Source organism: Leguminivora glycinivorella, chromosome 24 (genome assembly GCF_023078275.1).
Source record: "Leguminivora glycinivorella isolate SPB_JAAS2020 chromosome 24, LegGlyc_1.1, whole genome shotgun sequence".
In the NCBI taxonomy this organism is placed as follows: Eukaryota; Metazoa; Arthropoda; class Insecta; order Lepidoptera; family Tortricidae; genus Leguminivora; species Leguminivora glycinivorella.
The window spans coordinates 8,181,653-8,200,731 of NC_062994.1; the positions used below are offsets into that span (position 1 = coordinate 8,181,653).

General features: G+C 39.2%; 1 protein-coding gene across 1 annotated transcript in view; it reads right to left on the reverse strand.

Moving 5' to 3' along the window:
- The window catches only part of LOC125238559 (paired amphipathic helix protein Sin3a), a 66,437-nt gene that overhangs the window by 27,426 nt on the left and 19,932 nt on the right, over positions 1-19,079 (reverse strand). The window contains 8 exon segments of the mRNA XM_048145896.1: positions 82-236; positions 891-1,062; positions 1,813-1,906; positions 8,077-8,166; positions 11,356-11,484; positions 12,896-13,024; positions 14,110-14,213; positions 18,175-18,290. Coding sequence (XP_048001853.1) covers positions 82-236; positions 891-1,062; positions 1,813-1,906; positions 8,077-8,166; positions 11,356-11,484; positions 12,896-13,024; positions 14,110-14,213; positions 18,175-18,290 — 989 coding nt within the window.

A 19,079-nucleotide genomic window follows, 5' to 3' on the forward strand; every position in this document is an offset into this window, starting at 1 on the left:
CTCTTGCGCATTGACCTGTACGAAATTATACGAAGATTTGTGTTGAGCCGGCTATTATGTGTAAAGGGTTGATATACTAACCGGAGCTGGGCTGCGTGGGGGTGGAGGGGGGCGAGACGGGCCCAACGAAGTCCTGCAGCCACTTGTGCAGCTCGGGGTGGCGGCACAGGAACGGCGACGTCACCGACACCAGCTCAGAGGACGAGATGATCTCGTTGGTGAAGAGCAGCAGGCATCTATGGATTACAAGAAAGGTTACAACTTTGTTTCCTGTTCATTTTACTTGCCAGGTATATTTATATTTTATACTAGCATTTGCCCGAGGCTTCTCCCGAGTTAGAAAGAGACAAAATGTAGCCTATGTCACTCTCCATCCCTTTAACTATCTCCACTTAAAAAATCACGTGATTTCGTCGCTCCGTTTTGCCGTGAAAGGGTCCCCCCACATCTAGCGTCTCGCGAGCGTAGCGACGGGCCAACTGTATGGCAAAGCCTGACGCTGCGTCGGCGCGACGTCGTTTTTCATACAGTTGGCCCGACGCTCCGCTCGCGAGACGCTAGATGTGGGGGGACCCTTATAGTATGGATATTATGTAAGCTTGACTACACTAAATGAAAACTTCAAAGCCGAATAAGACTATGTTTAGGTGCACAACCGCTTACGATCCATAGCGAATGAAACGCAACTATCATTGCGCGTCGCGGTAATATGATAAAGGTTTAGACATCTAAACACAAGTCATCCCCTGGTTTGACACCCAGAAATACATCCGCTACTAAAAAAGACCCCAAGTGTTCGTGAGCCGTGGCCAAATGCCTAGAACAATGCATGGAAGAATGGATCTATCTGCCAGTTTCTTGGATCTTTAATAACCATATTGTAAACTTACCTAAGGAAGTTGTCATAAACCTCCTGTGACCGGAGCGCCCGGCGGGCTCTGTCAAAGAAGTTGTATTCCTGTTGGGTTCCGTATTTGGCAGCCTCTGCGTATGACACGTCTCGCACCATGCCACCAGTCAAGGACGATATGCGCGGCTTCTTTGGCGGCGGGAGGCCGACAGCTGTTGGCAATATTTTGAATTATAACCACAAAATTAAAATTTTGAAAAACCCCCGACCGCGACCTAGTGGACTAGCTTTCAAATAAAAAAAACTAAATCGAAATCGGTTCATCCGTTCAGACACACACACAGACAGACAGACACACACACACAGACAGACAACAGACACGTCAAACTTATAACACCCCGTCGTTTTTGCGTCCAAAATACATTTTGTAAAAAATGTTCCAGTCCGAATATAGAAAGGCAGCAATGAATTATTTATATCAGCGTGGTCATAGTCTAAAAGGTATCATTTCAATTTGAGCAATCATATTATTTGTGCCCCAGAATCATACTAAGCTGACAGCGATTTTGACAGTCCCGCCTGTACAAAGGTCAAGTAAACGTCATAATGTCTAAAAGTTTCCGGTATAAATTAACACTTGCACTGGCGTGGCAAAATTGCTATAAACAACTTGGTATGAACGAGTATGTATAAGGCCAAGTTAGTCCCTTAATTGAGTCGCTTAACTTCAAACTTGGGTAAATCCATTCCGCTTTAAGGTTGATTATCTTTCAGATCAATATTATATTTTTTATATAATCAATGGATTTACCTAAGTTTGAAGTTAAGCGACACAATTTTGCTTGTCACTAAACAGTTTCATTTTAATTATTAATAAAAAAGAGGATATTTCCTAAGTCCAGTCATATAATGCTAAATTAAGGGTAAATAAATGAAATAATAATGCATAAATTGCAACTTACGCATCTGAGTAGACGAGGTGAAGCTAGGCGAGCGCTTCAGATGCTGCTGCGGCGGAGCGCTGCTCGCAACAGTGCTCGTGTGTTTGGCCACCTGCTGACAGAGTTCACGTTAGGACGTTTCACTTGAGTAGGGTTTGTGGGGTAGGAGTGGGCTCAGATTTAATGCAGCAAGTGACAGTTATATCATTGTAGTCATATGGTAATTTGTCAACATAGAAAGATAGATTATTGTTGAAATGTTGTATTTTCAAGTTCCAAAAAAACGTCTCTTGTAGCCGTATAAAAGACATATTAAGAGCTGTCATAGGGATCTCACTAGACGCGACGAATAGGTAGTCAAGAAAAACAGATTGAGGCACAAAGGTCTAGAAAAAAAATGGAACATCAAAATATTTATACAGTGTTATAGATGGTGCAGGCCGGGATCCAGGTAGACCGAACTTCAAACTTGGGTAAATCCATTCTGCTATAAGGTTGATTATCTTTCAGATTATATTTTATTTTTTATAAATTCAACCTTAAAGCAGAATGGGTTTACCCAAGTTGGAAGGCTTGGAAGTTAAGCGATACAATTAGGCTAACAAAAAAGTCCAACTACAAGTATGACTCTGTTGTTGTTGTTGTTATCTTAATCTTAGTGTAAAGTACCTAATCTAATCAGGGTGACCACTATTTACTACAACCAAAATTCCCTGACTTTTCCCGGTTTTCCAGGCGTTTTTTCAAGTTTTTCCCTGACCATAATCTTAAATGTAATAAATATACAATATATAATTGGAATACATTTTTGAGTTTTTGCTTGGGTGTAACTGAAACAAAGTCATCAGTTAGCATGGTTTATTATAATATAAGTACATATTTTAAAATCTATTGAAACTTCGCAATTTGTTCTTCTAATAACTCAGCTTCCTTGGCAGCTCCGTCGAGAAGTTTTTGCTTTTTGGCTTTAAGTTCTCTGACCATTTCTTCATTTTTTCTTTTTTCTGCTTTGAGTTTCGCCTCAGAACTTAAATTTTCCTTTCTTTTGTGTAGCTCCTCTGTGTACAAGGAGTGAGCATTACGAGCCGCGTGGATCATTTTTTTTCCAATATTTATTTTTTCTATACCGCCGCCCCGATATAGCATCATAAATGCGTCTTTGCGCAATTATAGATTCTTGCGAAAGATTTTCTACCAATATTTCCTTATTGATGGAAAAGCCACGCTCACTATAAGCGTTTCCGTGGGATAACACCAGGACCATTTTTATTAAAGATTGCAAGTCTTTGTTTTCCTTTTTCGTCAAACTGAGCCAAACATCATCCAGTCGGTGACCATCCTTAATGGAAAAATGTTTCATTGATTTTTCAAATTCAGGTGATTTACAAATATCGTTGAAAGCACTTTTGGCGTTATCTGCTTCATATCCTGAAAGCCGGTTATTTTTGACAAATATGTCCAACACTTTATCGAGCCTCTCTCGTCGGAATTCTGCATTGACTGCGATTGCGGGATCGAAACAAGATATTCCCTTAGTCAAAGCATACGAAAGTGGGGATGTTTGGCATAATGACACGCAAAATTCTATTAGACTCTTTCGACAGTCTTGACGGAAACGCAAGATATCGATATCTTTGATATCGCGGCTATTTCGAAGAGAATTCTTTACAGCGAAGCCCAAGTCGATTTCTTTCGCGTTTATCAGATTAGACTCCTTTTTCAAATCAATCGACGTGATATTAGTGGCAGAATCCAATACATCCACTTTAACAACTCTTTGCATGATTTTTTTCAGTGTGGCCAAAAGTGATTCGTATAAAAGTGGAGCAAGTGGTGCGTCGGATTGAAATAATGTTAAAAATGGCTCCACTTGCACCGCCACCGATTGAAAAAAGGCCAATTTAGCCTTTAATAATTTGTCTTCCAATGCAGCATTTACTACTGTAAAGCTTGCGCTGTCAGGTGCTTTTTTTCGTTTTTAATTCCCTTCACATATTTTTCAACGTTGGGTATGATTTTAGTGGCGCGATCAACAACGCTAAAGTTCTCGAGCCAACGTACTGCACAAAACTTTAATGGGAATGTACTCGAGCCTGAAAACCTTGTATAGTCTTCACGTCGCGCGGGGCTATAGCAGAATAGGTAGTATAGAGAACGTAAAAAGTCTACCACCTTCCACCCCGAGGCTTTGATTGATTTTTTAAACGCATTGTGGAGATTATGAAGTCCACAACTCCCCATGTTGAGCAGAATTGGGTCACCTGCTTCGCCCTCATTTTTTAGTTTGGATTTTAGGTCTTGCAAAAACTTCTTATTCACATTAGGGCCATCCATTGAAACCTGCAATATTTTTTTTGTATCAATGCCATCGGTAGTGGCAAGAAAAGCCTTCAACAAATCATCAGCAGTTGCGTGCCCCAGAAAAGCTGAACCATAATACCTGCTTCGGACTTGGTTTTTTTCATTGTCCCAATAACGGACAAAGATGTCCATCTGCCCTTTCTGCGCAACTTTATTAAGGGATTCGTCAAAGCCAATGGTAATGACATCACAATCGCAACATTCTTCTTTTAACTGTCGAAAAAAATATGGCGCTAATCCGTATAAAACAGTGTAGGCTATTTTTGTTCTTTGCAAGCGCATTTTTTTTGCGATATCAGAGTCCGGAAACATTAGAGGAAAGAGATCCACGGCTTGTCCACCGCTCCTTTGTGAGTTAGTACTTGGTACATACACCAAATGATTTCAGCCTTCGTAATTTCGTCCTTAATAAGCATTGTCATTATAACACGTTTTTCTTTAATATTATTGTGATGTGATGGCGTGACCTGTCCTGCTGACTCGACTACTATGTCTGGGGAAGTAGTTGTAATGGGTTCTTTGGAAACAGGTTCCTTTTTATCTTCCGAGTAAAATGATTTAAGGCTCATGCTTTTATTTTGATTAGATAACAAAATATTGTGTTTTTTTCCCTTCATATGGCTGGAGAGAGCCTGCTCGCCCATATTACTAAGTGTAAAACTTTTTTTACACAATTTACAGTAGGCGGAAAAATGGTAATTTTTGACAGGTTCAAGCCACGGTTTAAATTTATCGTTCAATTGCCATTCACAATTAAAAGTAGTTTTCTTCGACATCGTAGAGTGACCATCTGGAAGTAAAAAGAAAACATTTTTGAAGAGACGTATAAGCTGTAAGTTACTTAAAATATACTCCACTAGCTATAGACATCTATGAAATGATACACAATTTAAAACTTATGAGTTGGCACATAAGTATACCGGGTGAAATTTTAAGGACCAGCCATATCCATCTATACGCAGTGACTTTATATTATTTGAGCAAACCCGTCATTTTCATAGAAAAGTCTAAATTCGAACTTTTTTCATTGTTTATGTTAATTAAAAAGTATAAACACATAACACACATAAGTGAAATGTAAAGACAATTACGCTCTCCTGTTATATCGTCACGTTCCCCATTTGATACTCAAATAACAAAATAACTCAAATAACAAAGGGGATTAAATTAAATCATAGCACATTTTTATTCTATTTTTAAACACATTGATTTAATAGTTTGAGGCCGCTTAAATATTGTTAATATGCACAAATATCAAATAAATAAATAATTATTATAGGACATTCCACAGATAAAATGACTAAGTCCCGCAGTAAGCTCAAGAAAGCTTGTGTAGCCTGCTCAGACAACGAGTATAGGTATAATATACAAATACGTAAATACATACATAGAAAACCGGCCAAGAGCGTGTCGGGCCACGCTCAGTGTAGGGTTCCGTAGTTTTCCGTATTTTTCTCAAAAACTACTGAACCTATAAAGTTCAAAACAATTTTGCTAGAAAGTCTTTATAAAGTTCTACTTTTGTGATTTTTGTCATATTTTTTATACATATGGTTCAAAAGTTAGAGGGGGGGGGGGGTACGCACTTTTTTTCCTTTAGGAGCGATTATTTCCGAAACTATTAATATTATCAAAAAACGATCTTAGTAAACCCTTGTTCATTTTTAAATACCTATCCGACAATATATCACACGTTGGGGTTGGAATGAAAAAAAATATCAGCCCCCACTTTACATGTAGGGGGGGGGGATGTTTTACCCTAATAACACATGTTTTTCCATTTTTTATTTTTGCACCTTGTTGGCGTGATTGATATACATATTGGTACCAAATTTCAGCTTTCTAGTGCTAACGGTTACTGAGATTATCCGCGGACGGACGGACGGACGGACGGATGGACGGATGGACGGACGGACAGACAGACAGACATGGCGAAACTATAAGGGTTCCTAGTTGACTACGGAACCCTAAAAACACCCATGCCTTAGGGACAAATAGCTAGGATCATCGTAGATAGGATCATCGGCTCAGCAGGTAGGGTCACTACAAACTAGGTCAAACTGGTCGTCGTCCAAAAATATAGTATACAAATACGTAAATACATAGAAAATATCCATGACTCAGGAACAAACAACTGTGTTCATCACACAAATAAATGCCCTTACCGGGATTCGAACCCAGAACCATCGGCTTCGCAGGCAAGGTCACTACTAAGGTCAGTATGTAAAAGTAAAGTGAAAAAAAAAAGATTGCACACAGGCCAAACCAAACCGATTGTCATGACAATGTCATAAAGGTGCTGTCATGGGAAACCTTTTCCCACTCGAAATATACCTATAGAGAGGGATAAAGTTGAATTGCTTTAAATGTAGCCATATAATATACACATACATCGCGCACCAAAGCGGACCCCAGGCTCCCATGAGCCGTGGCACATGCTGGGATAACGCAAGGAAGATGATGAAGATAATGATAATAAACACAACAAAAAGCCAAGAAATCTTATAAGTAGGTATCTTACAAAATATAGTAGGTATACTATTAAGTTGTGTATATTTATGTGGTGAACGCAGATGTGTAACAGGAGACTGTTATTCGTGTTGTTGTTAACCTAGGCAGCGTCCACACTCATGAGACGCACGTCTTGCGGTGTGGAACGGACGTCTCCGCCACGCCGCCTGAATGTCATTCAAACAACGTCTCCTCAGTACATTTTGTATAGGAAGGACGTAAGATGCGCCCCCAGGCGGCACGGCGCGCGCCATGCAGAGACGCGGCGGTGGCGGAGACGTCCGTTCCGGGCCGCAAGACATGCGTCTCTTGGGTGTGGACGCTGCCTATGTGCATTATTATTTAAACCAATAAAATCGAAACATATATTTAAAACTTAGGCATTCTATGAAAATGACAGAAATTAAACCTACACGCAAAGTTTCGAATCACTGCAATTTACTATTGAGGAGTTCTCCCGAGAAGACAACCCTGTATATCATCCAGGAACGCAAAGTACTCGTCATGTCAATACGAAACAATCGAGCTTAAACTCGATGGGGGTCGTGTCGATTAATTACACAATACCTACGTTCCAGTGCCATCATCAGATCACAGAAACATGTTATAATCGTAATAATAATCGAGAAATAACGAAATAATCAAATCACTTACCGAGGTCATCCAAACGAAACAGAATAATTATAGTCCTTATGTCCTCTTCTTAATTCACGTCCTTAATGCACTTTTGCCAATTAACACACATTAACTTCCAAAAACAATACTCGTAAGTCGTAAGTAAAGAAGTACACAAAGACACACAGCACTTTCACTATCGTCTTTATCCAATCGCGTAATGAATAGGAATGAAACAAATTTACCCATTGCAAAGGGCGGGCGCAAGGCGGTAACTAGAACACCTGATACCTACAGCCTTTGATTTGCCGCCAACCTGCGCCGGCTAAGTGTCGGCGTCCTTTGACATCCCAGCCGGCGGCGATTTCCGAGTAATACAGTGGCACGTGCGCCGCGTGGTTACGTTTACTTACCTATTATAGTATAATTATATATAAATTTGGAGATGATAAAATTAATAATTTGCTTATTTTTTTATGTACATACAAAGACAATTTTTATTCCCTGACCTCTATTAAATTTCCCTGACAATTCCCTGACTTTTCCATGACCAGTGAAATTCCCTGACTTTTCCCGGTTTTCCCGGTTTTCCAGAAAGTGGCCACCCTGTCTAATGTAGTTTAAAGTTTAATTGAGCGCTACGCCAACAAACTGTCTCACAGTTTGGCGAAAATTTAATTTAAGGTACTATGTAACTGTTTTTTTCTTTAAATAAATAAATAAAAAAAAAAGCTACTTGACAGACATTTTTTTTTTAAATCTACTATTGTGTGTGTGTGTGTGTGTGTGACAAGTCACCTGCGGCAACAGATGCTGCGGCGGCTGCGCGTGCGGCGGCGAGGGTGCGGGCGCGGGCAGGAAGCGCTCGGGCTCCGGTTCCGGACGTTGCTGCAACAAGAGAAGAAGATAAAATCGTTTTGAATAGGCACTTCGTTCAACTTTTTTTCAATCAGAATCGATGCCAAACTTCGAATACATTTAAAACTGGAAAATGTCTGCCTTGGGTGAGACTGTCTAAACTGAGGAATGAATTGTCGCCAGCGGTATTTCCGGACCGATACGACAGAGCGTACACCCATTTTAAAGGCAGGCAACGCACCTCCAACACTTCTGGTGTTTCAGGTGTCCATGGGCAGCAGTGATCGCTTACCATCAGGCGACTTGTCTGCTCGTTTGCCTCCTATCCCATAAAAAAAAGACTTGAATACAAATGCCGTCAGTTCAAGTCTCACTCAAGGCAGACATTTTCCACTTTTAAATATTTTCTAAGCCTCCACATTTGGCCTTGTGTTCATTATTTAGCATCGGACGTGGCTGACTTGCTGTTTAGGGCGTTCTCCGACATTTTTAATAGTAACAGTTTACTGGTATGAAACCCATACGTAATTAAGCTATTTTAAAAACACCTTGTTCACATTATTTCAGTCGTTATTAAACGATAAATTGAATGAATTGACTATTTAAACTCACGTAAGACTTCTAGAGTCTATGAGACCTATTTCTTAATTTAATGTTAATGCCACACGAAAATGATGTCCTTAGTTTATAAAAACACTAAAAAGCAAACGTAAAGAAACCTGAATTAACTCTTAATTATATCAGGATAAGAAATCTCACAGCCGATGCAAGTCACGAAATTACACTGAGCCAGTCAGCATTGTCACTGAGTCCTTGGAATTTTAAACGAACAAATTTCAAACTTTTAAATAACGGTTTTTGAATTTAAATTCAAATTTCCATTTTGAAGTTCGTCATTACAATGCTATTAAAACTTTATTTTAACACTTTAATCATAGGTACTTTTTGATATCTTAATAAGAGTATATTGTAAAAAATAGAAATATCGAATTACTTTAAAACGGAAATGTAAGTCGCGGGTCTCACTAGGCATTGTCACAAAGAACTGACAGCTTAAAACGTCAAAAAAAATTGTGTTAACGATTCGTTTTTAAAAAATGAGGGTAGATATAAAAAATCGGAGCATCCCTACACTGTTTTTATTATTACTTAATTTGTCTTCGGTTACCGCGATAGTTACTCATGAAATAAAACTATGGAAACGGATTAAATCGCGTATAATGAATTTAAAATTCATCCCGATGTTTCGAACACTTTACAGCGTTCGTGGGTGACTGGTATTACTTAATTATTAAATTTATTAAATAGCACTCAATATATTCATCTTTTTAAACATAACAACTTGAGATTAAACTTTTTTTCACAATAACACTTCGTTACACAAAATATATACGTACTGGATTACTTTACACATTGTCACCACTTTTTATATTTCAATCCAAAAAGAACACCAAATAACTATAACTCTCGCTAAATCTATAAAATACAAGCGAAATAAACACAGAATACAATTTTGAGTAGATACCGAATTATTCAAGATTCATTTATAAGAGCGCACATCACGCGGCGTTCGACTATCGATGGTAAATATTTTAGTGTGGCGGGTAGCAGGAAATAGTGATGTCTACCGTGATGTTTTTATATTTTACTGTAGTCGAGTAATCGATAATGTTAACGTTTTTAAAAGTAGGTAGGTTTGGCTTGTACTTTATCAGGGAATGATCAAAAGTATTTTTCCCCTCACTAGCTCGGAAACACGTGTTTTGTCCTTTAATACCAGCGGGTAAAAACGCATTTTATCCACTAGTGGGTAAAGTAATTAGACCTTGAATAAAGTCAAATTAACTGATGTAAAATTTATAAAAGTAGGTGAATCTAGTAATAAAGATGATTTACCACCTGTGGAACTACTGGAAGCAGTGATAAATGCATTTTTTGCGTTGTAGTTTCCTCGCTATAGTGAGGGGAAAAGTTTTGTGTTACACTCGGGTGCAAATGTATTTTACTTCTCGTGTGTTAAAAAACTCGCAAGTTCAGGATTCTATTCTCGAACCACTCGCTTTGCTCGTGGTTCAACTATAGAATCCTTTCACTTGCTCGTTTTTCAATTCCACACTCGGCGTTAAAATACAACTTTGCCCCCTTGTATAACAAATAACTATTTTCTACTCCCGAACTGTTATTCGTCATTTACAGGGTCGTGCATAGATCGTTAAAACCCTACATAAAAGATGCCCGCCCCCGCCCGGCGTCCCGCGCACCCCCGCATACGATATAGCTCTTAAAGTATTGTTAGGTAGCCTTTAAGGGATATAGCGTGGGTGCGCGGGGCGCCGGGGCGGGCGGCGGCGCGGGGGAGTGCGGGCGACAGGGTGAGTGCAGGATCATTACAGAGGACAAGTCAAAATACAGGGAACAGTGCGAATTTCACGAAAGTTATTCTAGAAAACTATTAAAAAGTAAGTGCATGGTCGTAGAAAAAGTATTGTATGCAACGGTGTTTAACTGAGTCTAAAAAATACTCGTGGCGTCTTAATAACAATTTTCGGCTTCGCCTCAAATTGTTACCCACGCCACTCGTCTTTTTTGACCTCCTTTAAACGCCTGTTACATAAAATACTATTATGAAAACATGTTTTTTTTCTTTTTATTTATTTTTGAATACAAAACTAGTAATAAACACGTAGATAGTAAATAGTTACATATTTGAAACAGACCTTAATTTAATCATTTTTTATATCCTTAGCAGAAAAGGTCCACAGTGGTATCTTGTAGATAATCTGTTGAAGTATGGGTCACTCACAACCTCGTTAGTGCGTTCACATTATCCGATCACCTATCGGATGTCGGAAGGATTTCAAAGGCAAAAGTCAAAAATGGCGGCTTGATTGTATGGGATGGATATCGGTCCTACATCCGATATCGAATCGGATAATGTGAAAACGCACTTAGTGCACACTCTCCTAAGCACACAATAGGTTAAATAGTAAATTTGAAATAAATTTGTAAACCTTTCACCTAACCTATCGCCACTTATTCCAGCGAGAACAAGAACTAACAACATTACCTGAGATGTCATATCAGCGGAGGCGTGCGCGGGTGCTGCGGGTAGTGTGGCTTGGTCACCGCTCACCGCCTTAGCGTTCGGGAGAAACTAGCCTAACTCCGCCAACAAATCGTCCTAATTATCAAACATAGAACAAGAACAAGTAATATTACCTGTGGTGCCATAAGCGGAGGCGTGCGCGGATGCGGCGGGTAGTGTGGCTTGGTCACCGCCTTAGCGTCCGGCAGAAACTGGCCGAACTCCGCCAGCAAGTCGTCCTGGTTCTCAAACAGTTTCGCCACCTGTTCGAATGAAAACTATTTACAATCCGAGTAGGATTAGAGTATGGTGAGTATAGGTATGAAGTAGTCAGAACATAAAATGCAGCCATTAGTTATATCATGGTGGTCAAACGGTAATTTGTTTCATCATTGAAATAGTAGTAGTAAATTTAAGATAGAAAATAGAGGTGTAAGCTAGTTTTGAGCGCAATAATATGGAATTTTAGACCGATTTTGAGTTGTTTTAAAACAACAACTATACATTTTCATTATAATGTGCTCCACATTTCCAATTGCTTCAAAATATTTATTAAAAAATTCCAAATACTAATTAAATGCTTTATATTATGACAAAAAAAAACATTGGTTACAAGAGAAGGAAATAAACTAAGTTATATAAAGGGAAACTTATACATAAGAGAGACTTCTTTCAGATATAGAACTAGAATCATTGTAAGGCGAGAGGACAAATAGTACATTACGTAACATTGCGTAACTTGTGTCGATTTAAAACACTCCCTTCGGTCACATCTCGGGCACTGGCGATCAAATATATGAAAGAGGCGCGTTCCTAGCACACATTCTAAGCTCGTGTACGTGAACGCGTACCATGCTTGTATGAGTGAGATATGACAGGTCGACTGTTCGCGTTTTTGACAGGCGGTAACTGTGAGGTAACCGAGAGGGGGTGGGCGGCATTTTCAGCGGGGAGCGGGAGTGGCCATACTGTACGATAGTACTCTTTATTATACTGTGCTTCGGTCGTGTTTTAATTTATCGCCACTCGTTTCGAACTTCCTTTTCGCACGTGTATCGTACGACGTTTTTCAGTACAGATGGCCCTCCGAAGTTTCGACCTGGCATATAATGAACCACTTCTCGCACTAGTGCGTAAAAAAAGGTGAAAATAGTACATTTCGATACAAGTGCGAAAAAGAGGAAGTTCGAAACGAGTGGCGATAAATTAAAACACGACCGAAGGGAGTGTTTTAAATCGACACGAGAATAAAATATATTTTCAGTACAGATGGTGTTTTTTTTACGCACTAGTGCGAGAAGTGGTTCATTATATGTCAGGTCGAAACTTCGGAGGTCTACCTGTACTGAAAAACGTCGTTCGATACACGTGCGAAAAGGAAATTCGTAACTCGTGTTTTAATTTATCGCCACTCGTTTCGAACTTCCTTTTTTACGCACTTGTATCGTAATGTACTATTCTGTCATCGCTAAAGTCTGTTCGTGTAACAATACGGGGAGTACGTAATGTATAGATAGATAGATAGATAGATAGATAGATATACGTTTATTTGTTATAGGCTATAGGACATTCTATGAAATTAAATTCTATGAATCTTCTCTTTCTGCACAGGAGTTTACAAGTTAGTATGTATATTGAATTATAAAAACCCTGTCACCATAAAAAAGCACAAACCTGCGAATAAACCTCCTGTTCCGTCTGCTGCTTGGCCTGAGGTTCCTTCACGTCCCTATGGCCGCGTTGGTACGCGTGCAGGATCTCCAGGAACCGCTTATACTTGTCCGGTTGGCGAGAGAACCGCGACTGTAACGAGGCGAAGGGTTAACATTGGGTAGTGGAAGGGTTAGTGAGGGGTGTTTGTGGGGTGTTCAGAACATAAAATGCAGCCATTAGTTATATCATGGTGGTCAAACGGTAATTTGTTTCATCATGATGTTGAAACCCCGTGTGGTGACGAGTTAAGAATTTCACCACCCCCTTTCTTCCCGCGGGTGTCGTAGAAGTCGACTGTGGGATATGGGTTAAATTGTGGCGTAGGCGCTCTCGCCTAGCAATGCCACAATCTCGATTTCTTTCAACCCCTTTTTGGCACTGGCACTGAAACTTAGTAGTTCACGTGCTCTGCCTAACCCTTTATGGGATACAGGCGTGATTATATGTATGTATGTATGAAGATGTTGAAAAAGTTTGTCTAATCAGGCAGTCTTTTCTCGCACCTAAATCTTGCGTATGGCGATTATAATAAGCGATTTAACAGGTCTTTTGGGTTCAATTTGGGCTATAAGCTGTTCAACAGTTTTTTGGTTGTTTTTTTTTAGGAAAACAGTTGTAAAATATTACAAATTTTAAAATGCCTTTTTTCTGATGAAGGATCCGATGGTTGTTCTACTATAAAACAGCGTATATTCATAAAATCAAGTTGAGAATCTGGCAATTTGTGGATGCAACCAAGAGCTAAAGAGTAGCGACAGTTTAGATCCTGCCATCTTGGCAAATTTCAGCCATAATAAGAAGCCTTTCCTCCAGAGATGCGCTAAGTGTATGTGTTTGATATCCACCAATCAGCTTAGTCTAACCCGTTCCCACTAACGCTATGTGGAATAATGAACAAGGTGGACATCAGACGCATCCATAGTTGATAGTTCCATAGTTGTTTATTCATGAAACAATATTACATTGTATTTTAAATTAATTATAGCTAAAATACTTAAAACTAACATGCAATTAATTTACAATATTACATTAAAACATAATCAAATCAAGGGAATCATAATCAAGGGAATAAATAGAATGTACAATTAAAGTGAAGCACATCTCTAGTGGAAAGGCACTCTTAAGTGGAATTTAGCTGCTACAACCTAAGGAAGTAGGTATTGGAAGTTATTTACCTTTATCTTGTTGACATATTCGATAGCGTGGTTGAACTCGACAGGCTGACCGGGCGGCGCAGGCGCTGCGTGCGGACCTGAGCCAGCAGGTGGCGCGACCGTGCCTGCAACAAAACACATTTGTAGATATGTGGTAGGTTTTTTCTTAGATAGGCGGCAAACGAGCAGACAGATCGCCTAACGGTAAGCAATCACAGCCGCCCACGGACACCTGAAGACTTGGAAGTGCGTTTTAGACCTTTAAGATGGGAGCGAGCTCTTTTCTTGAAGAGTTAGTAGGTTGTTGAGATAAATAAGGGTAGTTACACTAGTTATGTATTTCATTATGATTTTTTTTTATTTGGTTTTCGAAGAAAGGTCCTCGTGATTTTTTATAATAAAATACGAACCTTTTTATAAGAATGTTTTATTTAACCCTTTAATGCATGAATCCATAGTAATATAAATGGGAAAGTGTGCGTGTCTGTTTGTTTGTCCGTCTTTCACGGCAAAACGGAGCGACGAACTACCGTGATATTTGAAGTGGATAAGTTGAAGGGATTGAGAGTGACATAGGCTACTTTATGTTCTTTTTAACCCGAGCGAAGCCGCGAGCAAAAGCTGGTTAAAAATATTTGTTGAAGTTTGAACTCAAAAAACATTTCCACCATATAAATAGCTTCGTATGCAGTAAAGGGTTAAACTGAAATCACAAAAAACCCATATATTTGAAAAGCCGCGTAATAACTAGGTCATCATAACGGTGTATGCACTTGGGAAATTCTGCTTTCCAATTAAAACATTTAATTGAGACCCAAAACGCTGCCAACTGAATACGTTTGCATGCATAATTTCTTTACGTTTGTGCGATGAGTGGGCGACGGAGTAAACAAAGATAAGAGATCCGTGTGAAGTTTTAATAACAACAACATGGGTATAATGGAAGGCCAAACCACAGTATAATAAAGAGTTCTATCGTACAGTATGGCCACTCCCGCTCCCCGCTGAAAGTGCCGCCCACCCCCTCTCGGTTACCGCCTGTCGAAAACGCGAAGTTGACCTGTCATATTTCACTCATACAAGCATAGTCTCATATAAGCACGACCGGTCTGGCGCACCTTGCCTGCTGCGCCGCGGTCCCGGGTTCGAATCCCGGTAAGGGCATTTATTTATGTGATGAGCACAGATATTTGTTCCTGAGTCATGGATGTTATGTATGTATATAAGTATGTTCTATGTATATTATATATATCGTTGTCTGAGTACCCACAACACAAGCCTTCTTGAGCTTACCGTGGGCCTCAGCCAATCTGTGTAAGAATGTCCTATAATATTTATTTATTTTCATATTTATAGTACGCGTTCACCGACACGAGCTTAGACTGTGTGCTAGGAACGCGCCTCTTTCATATATTTGATCGCCAGTGTCCGAGGTGTGTCCAAATTTAGTGTCTAAATATGTCTTCAAAACAAAGTGATTCAAAGCTTGGCGCTATATTACCGCACTAGTGCGATAATTAGCACATTACGGAACTATATTAAAAATGTAATTATACCCATGTATGTAATGTAAAACGTACGATACACGTGCGAATAGGTAATTAGCTAATCGTGTCGATTTAAAACATTTCACGCTCGTGTTTCAACTCGATGTTCACGTTTTAATTTATCGCGCTTGTTTCTAATTGCCTACTTTTCTCACTTGTATCGTAAAGTACTATTATACACGAGTATAATAGTACTTTACGATATTAAAAACAATGACGACTACCCAACCTCTACTAACTTTTTAAAAATTATACGGCATCTTAACACTTCGCGCATCGCGTACACATATTTGATTTAAAATACATCTTGTTTTGATTTTTAATTAAAGCTGGTTTCTTTGTATAAAGTGTATGACAACTATTTGACGACCGGTCTGGCGCAGTCGGTAGTGACCCTGCCTGCTGCGCCGCGGTCCCGGGTTCGAATCCCGGTAAGGGCATTTATTTGTGTGATGAGCACAGATATTTGTTCCTGAGTCATGGATGTTTTCTATGTATATAAGTATTTATATATTAAATATATCGTTGTCTGAGTACCCACAACACAAGCCTTCTTGAGCTTACCGTGGGCCTCAGTCAATCTGTGTAAGAATGTCCTATAATATTTATTTATTTATTTATGAACTAGATACAGACAAACTAACTCTAACAAACAGTACCACTATCTCTTGGATAACGAAACGGAATAACAAAAAAGAAAAATATAAAAATATTATCTGTTTGCTAAATATAGGCGCGTCGCAGATAAAAACCAGCTACACCAACAAGCAAGTATTATGTTTGTTTACTATGCACCAAGGTCGAAGCACGTACCTGTACAATGAATGTTTATTTTCCCTATACCTGCCCGCATTACCACACGACTGGTACTTTATTATGATACTGTACAAGTGTACATACTATTCAATATACTCTATGCTGTACAATAGGCTACCTGCCTCCCAGTCAAATCAGCTTCTTTTAAGAACTGTCAAAACAAATTTGAACGACTTGCTCCACATGCGAAGTTTGGGTCGCTACTGTCGCTAGTTTTAAATTAAATTATAAATAAATATTATGGGACATTCTTACACAGATTGACTGAGACCCACGGTAAGCTCAAGAAGGCTTGTGTTGCGGGTACTCAGACAACGATATATATAATTAATATATAAATACTTATATACATAGAAAACATCCATGACTCAGGAACAAATATCTGTGCTCATCACACAAATAAATGCCCTTACCGGGATTCGAACCCGGGACCGCGGCGTAGCAGGTAGGGTCACTACCGACTGCGCCAGACCGGTCGTCAATTGGTCAGCAAAACAGGTGCGATGCCCATATTTGAAGGATAACTTACTACGTATACTCATTGTTATACGTTTACAAGTTCGAAGGCGGGGCGGAAGGCTAGTTTTACCTACATGTCTGCCCGCATTGGCACACGACGGGGAAAACTGTGTGTCATGACATTCGTCACTGCAATGACGGATTTAGAGGTCGACAGATGACCTAACCCGACATTAGTCACGCGAAAGTATAATAACACGACACTGCATATTGCATGTTTTAATTATTAAAACACCATCATTATGCCATCGCCATTATTATGACGACCGGTCTGGCGCAGTCGGTAGTGACCCTGCCTGCTACGCCACGGTCCCGAGTTCGAATCCCGGTAATGGCATTTATTTGTGTGATGAGCACAGATATTTGTTCCTGAGTCATGGATGTTTTCTATGTATATAAGTATTTATATATTATATATATCGTTGTCTGAGTACCCATAACACAAGCCTTCTTGAGCTTACCGTGGGCCTCAGTCAATCTGTGTAAGAATGTCCTATAATATGTGTGTTTTGTGTGTTTGAGTATAACACGTTTACCTACTTTGTATTTACGGGAGTTACAGTAACAAAATAATTAGTCTAACAAACATCTAAAAAAAGTATAAAGATGCTTTAACATTACTCTCCTTAAAAAGTAGTTATCAAATAGTTTTTGAACATGTGGTGGTGCTACATTGTCGCACAAGTGCGAGAAGTGGTACATTATGTGTCTATGTTGAAACTTCAGAGGGCCAAATGTACTGAAAACCGTCGTACGATACACATATGAAGAGGAAATTCATAATTCGTGTCGATTTCGAATCGGTAGTGTCGAATTTATCGCCACTAGTTAGAACTCCCTCCTTTCCGCACTCGTGTCGTAATGTACTATTATAGCACTGAATCTCTTTAAAAAATATAAATTAATTACTCCTGTCCCACCTTTTACTTCATAACAAGTCTCATTTATTTATTTTTTTCCACTTTTAAATTTATTCTAAGCCTAGTAGCATCGATTGCAGACGTTTCTGCTAATCAGAAGTTAAAAATAAAGTCTCATTTAGACATAAAATGTCTTCTTCTTCATTTTATCAAAATAATCTTCGTCTTTTTATCAAAATAAATCACATAATAATTTAATTACCAATAGTAGAGATTCCTCATTAGTTCTTTGCACTTATCAATTTAAGGGATCTCTTCCAGTTAACCTATTTTTCTTTACTTACCAGGAGCATGATGTATGGCCGCCTCAATCTGCTGATGCGCCTGCGATATATGGTGCAGCGTGTTCGCCGGGGCCGCGCTGACAGACAAGTTGTGCACTATCGCGTTGCTGACAGACCTGAGGAGAGAATAGAGTTAGATGGTGGGTAAAGGGGGGGAGTGGAGTTTGTGGGATGGGGGATCAGAACATAAAATGCAGCCATTAGTTATATCATGGTGGTCAAACGGTAATTTGTTTCATCATAAAAGTGAAGGAGGAAAATGTAGTAAATTTATGTTTGTCTTGGAATATTTGCTTGAGAAATAAACAAGTGTAGTGTATATTATAGATAACTAGCTTTTACCCGCGGCTTCGCCCGCGTAATAAAAGTATTCATTAAGATTTTCATTTGGATACTTAGGTTTCTCTGTAGGTATATTTATCTGCGATTATTTCGATTGCACATAATACTTTTGCTTGCAATGATTGTAGAAATATTACACATCGACCACAGCGTAGGTAATTCTATATACGCTGGGGAAACCTTTATAAACATCCCACATAGCCCGTATTTCGACACTATGATCGGTGGGTAAAAAGTACTTTTTTCTATTATCCCTTACAATTTTTTACATTTTGCTTATACTTATCGCAAACGTAATCTTCAAGCAAGCAAACAACGATCGTCTTAGAGCACATTGATTGTAAGAGACCGCCGACCGATTATCCGTATCCCTCTAACGATACCCATATTATCCGTATCCCTATCCCTATCGCTATCGCTATCCCTATCGCTATCCCTATCCCTATCGCTATCCCTATCGCTATCCCTATCGCTATCCCTATCCCTTATCAAGATGTTTAATGATATAACACTTTAAGTTCTCGCGCTTTGTACACATATTTAAAGTCACAGGTCGAACGCGA